Source organism: Monopterus albus, unplaced genomic scaffold (assembly GCF_001952655.1).
Source record: "Monopterus albus unplaced genomic scaffold, M_albus_1.0 scaffold89.1, whole genome shotgun sequence".
In the NCBI taxonomy this organism is placed as follows: Eukaryota; Metazoa; Chordata; class Actinopteri; order Synbranchiformes; family Synbranchidae; genus Monopterus; species Monopterus albus.
The window spans coordinates 1,126,223-1,130,762 of NW_018127969.1; the positions used below are offsets into that span (position 1 = coordinate 1,126,223).

Sequence of the window (4,540 nt, forward strand, 5' to 3'; positions counted from 1 at the left end):
GCCGTTGTGTGGCAGCTGTCGTCATCGGTGTGTGAATGTGTGTGTGAATGGGTGAATGGTGGTATGATCTCCCTGTAAAGCGCTTTGGAAAAAAGCGCTATATAAATACAGTCCATTTACCATTTAACTATTGGTCAAATTCTCCTCTCTAGTTCTCTGGCATAGACTTTCCCGGGGAGGCTGAGGAGTGTGATCCCCCTATAGTTGGAACACGCCCTCCGGTCCCCCTTCTTGAAAAGAGGGACCACCACCCCGGTCTGCCAGTCCAGAGGCACTGTCTCCAACCACCAATGCGACGTTGCAGAGGCGTGTCAGCCAAGACAGCCCCACAACATCCAGAAACTTGAGGTACTCAGGGCGGATCTCATCCACCCCTGGTGCCTTGCCACCGAGAAGCTTCTCAACTACCTCGGTGACTTCAGCTTGGGTGATGGACGAGTCCACCTCCGAGCCCCCGGCCTCTGCTTTCTCATTGGAAGACATGACGCTGGGGTTGAGGAGATCCTCGAAGTATTCCTTCCACCGTCCAATAATGTCCTCAGTCGGGTCAACAACTGCCCACCTCCACTGTAAACAGTTTTGGCAGGGCACTGCTTCCCCCTCCTGAGGCGCGGGACGGTTTGCCAGAATTTCTTCGAGGCCGACTGATAGTCCCTCTCCATGGCCTCACCGAGGATTTCACATCTAAATAAATCTAAATCACTAAGTAGAAATCTTTCAACTAATATTAAAAATGATCTCTTTCTAAATCGTAAGAACCATCACAACTGGTTCTCTTTTGGTGCTAAAATTGTGACACTCCTTTTTGAAATGTTTTATTTTCTCAAATTACTGAACTTAAAATAATAGAGGCACATGTCCTATAATTAATTACCTGTAACATGCATTTTAATTTGTACATTTGAAGCATTCTATAGCTTTGGCAAAAATATACATTGAATATTGTCTAGAATTGGAAGAATGTGGTTTTGACATGTCAGCAGTAATATAAAAATGAATTCATAAAGACAGTAAAAGCCATAACTGAATCTGTCTCCCATTTTTGTTTTCCTCCAGCGCACTCAGGGCCAGTCACTTGTGTTGCCTGCAGTCCCTCAGATGAGTCTCTCTTCATGTCCTGTGGTCAAGTAAGATGTTAGCACTCATTGTTGGGAACATGACATCTAACATACAGGCTGTAAGACAAGAAAGCTACCATAAATGCTGTATATCAACCAGCAGTCAGCAATAATAAAGATCGGTCAGCTGTAAAAGAGCAGAGAGAGAAGTGTAAGACTTTATTCATCTTTATTCAAATTCGACATGTTTTTGTCCTGTCCTTTAGGATGGCCGTGTGTTGATGTGGGACAAGAGGAAGCCAAATAAACCAGCCTCAAGAATAGGTGAGTGGCTTGTCTCAGCTTTTCCAGCTTGTTAACAGCACTAGCATGTATTTTATTACAATGGAATTTAGTGTCAATGGCAATATGGGTGGGCAGAATATCCACTATAGCCTGTGTATTGTGGTTTGTGCTACATGGGATGTAGTAAATTATTATATCGCAAACATCGAGAACAACTGTCACATAATTTTTATAAGCCACCGGCACGAGACTCACTTTGACTCCTCTCGCTACCTCGATGGCCACGAACAGTTGCCTCTATGAGCTGGCTCGTTTATGTGAACGACCGAGAGCTGATTTCTTTCTTTTACTTATTTAATACAAGACAGAACACTAGGATGATCTTTCTGCCCCACTGCTTGGCCTAAGGCACTTCATGCACTATGCAATTGTGTGTACTTTTGCCATCTCTGCCCAGAATCTTAAAGTCTCACAAGGAGATTTCCTTTAGTTACATCCTGTCAAGATCCAAATATTCTGTTAATGCATCTTTCATGACTTTTTTTGTTTTTTGTTTGTTTTTTTTTTGTCTCAGATGCAGATTCCCCCTACTGCTTGCCTACTACTGTAGTTTGGCACCCCCACCACAGAAGCACTGTTGCTTTTGGTAAGGCCCTGAATGAGATTGACTGACAGATAATATAAATTGGCAGTGCATGTGTTTTTGATCATACTTATTGTGCCTCAGGTGATGAGCTGGGTAGAGTCATTGTGAAGGATTTTCTGGGGACAGAACGAGCCCAGGTGGCAAATGTCCACAGCCGCAGAGTTAATGGCCTCGCCTTCTCCACACATAGGTACATATGAGTTCTGTTACAATCTCTCTGTCCTCTCATGTTGCTCCTCTGTAAAAAGATAACACTTTTTTTTGTCATCCCAGTGCCTCCTTGCTGGCCTCCGTTAGTGATGACTGTTCCCTTGCTGTTATGAACACTCAACTGCAGGAAATGTGAGTCGTGCTTCATATGGAAATCTATTGGCCAGTCTCCTGTACTATTTATTAAAAAATACTAATCATATATTCTTCTGACGTAGACTGAGAGATCAGCGACACCAGGACTTTGTCAAAGGTGTGAGCTGGCTCCACGGTGGCTCCAACAGTCTCACAACTGTAGGCTGGGATCATCTTGTGCTTCACCACTCAGTGGATTCTGCCGCTGGAGCTGCCAACTCATCTTAGACCCAACAGATGGTCAGACACACTGGAACAACACGATTTAAACTTAATAAACTTGGGTCTGACATTCTAGACTGGACTCAAGGCTAGTTCCAGTATAGGTCATAAACCCCACCCCCTCTATGGTAGTGGATGAGATGAGCCAAAATAAACCTTCAAAGTACAAATGACCTAATTCATTAGCTTCACTTTTAAATAGTGGAGGGAAGTGGTGACGCATTGTTCATCGTATATACAATCAATGAGTTACACAGGTCTTTATAAGGAAACACGTGGCAGGGTATTGCTGCCATTATGAGAAAAAAATTGCTCATTATCACGTTATAAAAAGAAACATTTCTCATTGAGATATTGTTTTTATGAGATACTTTTATGTTAAAACATGACTTTTTTTTTCATTATAGCAACATATTGTATATTCCTGTTATAAGGACATATTGTACAAAGTGAAACATATTCTAGTTTCAAATTATAGCCCAAACAATCATCTAATATGGCAACAAAGACTCTAGAATGTAGCATATCATTTCAACTCCCTAACATGAGCCCTGCACAGCTTGTAGTGAGCGACGTCAGAGTGACTTTACTTGCTGTCATTAATGCTTGAAACATGATCGGGACATGTGCGGGGTATCGTGGCTCATTCATGTGCCTCTTTGTTCACCGATATGTAAATATTGTGCTTGGCTTTATGTGTCTGATCAGTGATTCTCAAGGACCAGCTAGAGCGAAACCTAAGTGCAGTGCTGGCCGTTGTGTGGAAAGCTGGTATAGGAGGTCGTTGATGAGAGAGAGGCTGCTAAGCTGAATGCAGCTAGGAGAGGTGGTCCAGCCAGCGTTTTGTGCGATGCTCCCACACGGGGCAGGCCGAACTTGAGAATAACTGTAGAAATGATCCACTCTAGTGTGTGTGTTTATCATATTAGATGGTTCTTCAGGGTGTAAATTTGAAACTATATTTCATTGACGTTGTCACAGTATATTATGGGAAAATACAGTATGTCTTTATAAGAAGAAATAAACAGTATTTCATTGTGCATGAAAATAAAATGTCAATACTGTGGGGGGAAAGAACAATCACTTTTTGTCCTGAAAGTGTCTCATAAAAACAAGAAAGGTATCTCTTTATAACAAGAAACGTTTCTCATTATAACGAGATATTGAACAAATACTTTTTCAACACACTGCTTTAGAAAAATCGACTTTAGCTCGTGTATTCATATTTTTAGAAACAGTGTCTTGCCATCATATGACCATTGTTGCATTTGGGCCTGTCACTACAAATGTTATAAGATGAACATTCCCCAGAACACAGCTCTTCAGTTGTTTTATGAGTAGTAGTTATATTTTCCCATTAATTATGAGGGATTGTATAGATACGTCCTTCGAGTCCAAAAGCTGATAGAAATAAAAAAGCTAAACAGATCTTTGGCTCCAGCTGAGTTACTGCGTGTTTGATTGTATGAAGAGATACCAGAGGTACAGTACATACTGAGGTATGACATCATGTTTAACTAGATGCCGTTCATTTCATATTGGAACCACAGAGCTCCTGAACCTTGAAAGAACTGGTTAAATCCACATTTGTTTTAAGGGAGATGATGTAACGTTATTATAACATTGCAGATCCAAGTCTATGTTGGTGCTTCCCTTCTCTTTACCCCGATTTATAATTTTAAGGACAGTGCTATCATGCCATTTTGCTTTTAAAAAAATCTCTCACATCACACTAAAAACAGCATGCTGGCTGCACATTTGTTGACACAAGTCGTCTTGGGTTTTATGTTGTTTCACTTTTTAATAAAGTTTTTGTCCGATTTGGGGTTTGTCCCCACGTGGGCTTTTACTTACCTGGTAACTGTTGGGTGCAGCTAGTACATAACATATTGACAGTAAAGTTTTCTGTCACATTTTCATAGCTAAGAAGTCTTGACACTGACAATAAAATTAATACTGTGCAAAAAAAAAAAAATTCAAGGAC

At 41.1% G+C, this 4,540-nt stretch overlaps 1 protein-coding gene across 1 annotated transcript in view; it reads left to right on the forward strand.

The window, feature by feature from the left end:
- The window catches only part of wdr77 (WD repeat domain 77), an 8,197-nt gene extending 3,819 nt beyond the window's left edge, over nucleotides 1–4,378 (forward strand). The window contains exons 5-10 of the mRNA XM_020607897.1: nucleotides 1,057–1,127; nucleotides 1,325–1,382; nucleotides 1,918–1,989; nucleotides 2,071–2,179; nucleotides 2,263–2,331; nucleotides 2,418–4,378. Coding sequence (XP_020463553.1) covers nucleotides 1,057–1,127; nucleotides 1,325–1,382; nucleotides 1,918–1,989; nucleotides 2,071–2,179; nucleotides 2,263–2,331; nucleotides 2,418–2,562 — 524 coding nt within the window. The 3' untranslated portion in view covers nucleotides 2,563–4,378. The remainder of the gene's footprint in view (nucleotides 1–1,056; nucleotides 1,128–1,324; nucleotides 1,383–1,917; nucleotides 1,990–2,070; nucleotides 2,180–2,262; nucleotides 2,332–2,417) is intronic.
- The last annotated feature ends 162 nt before the right edge of the window (nucleotides 4,379–4,540 follow it).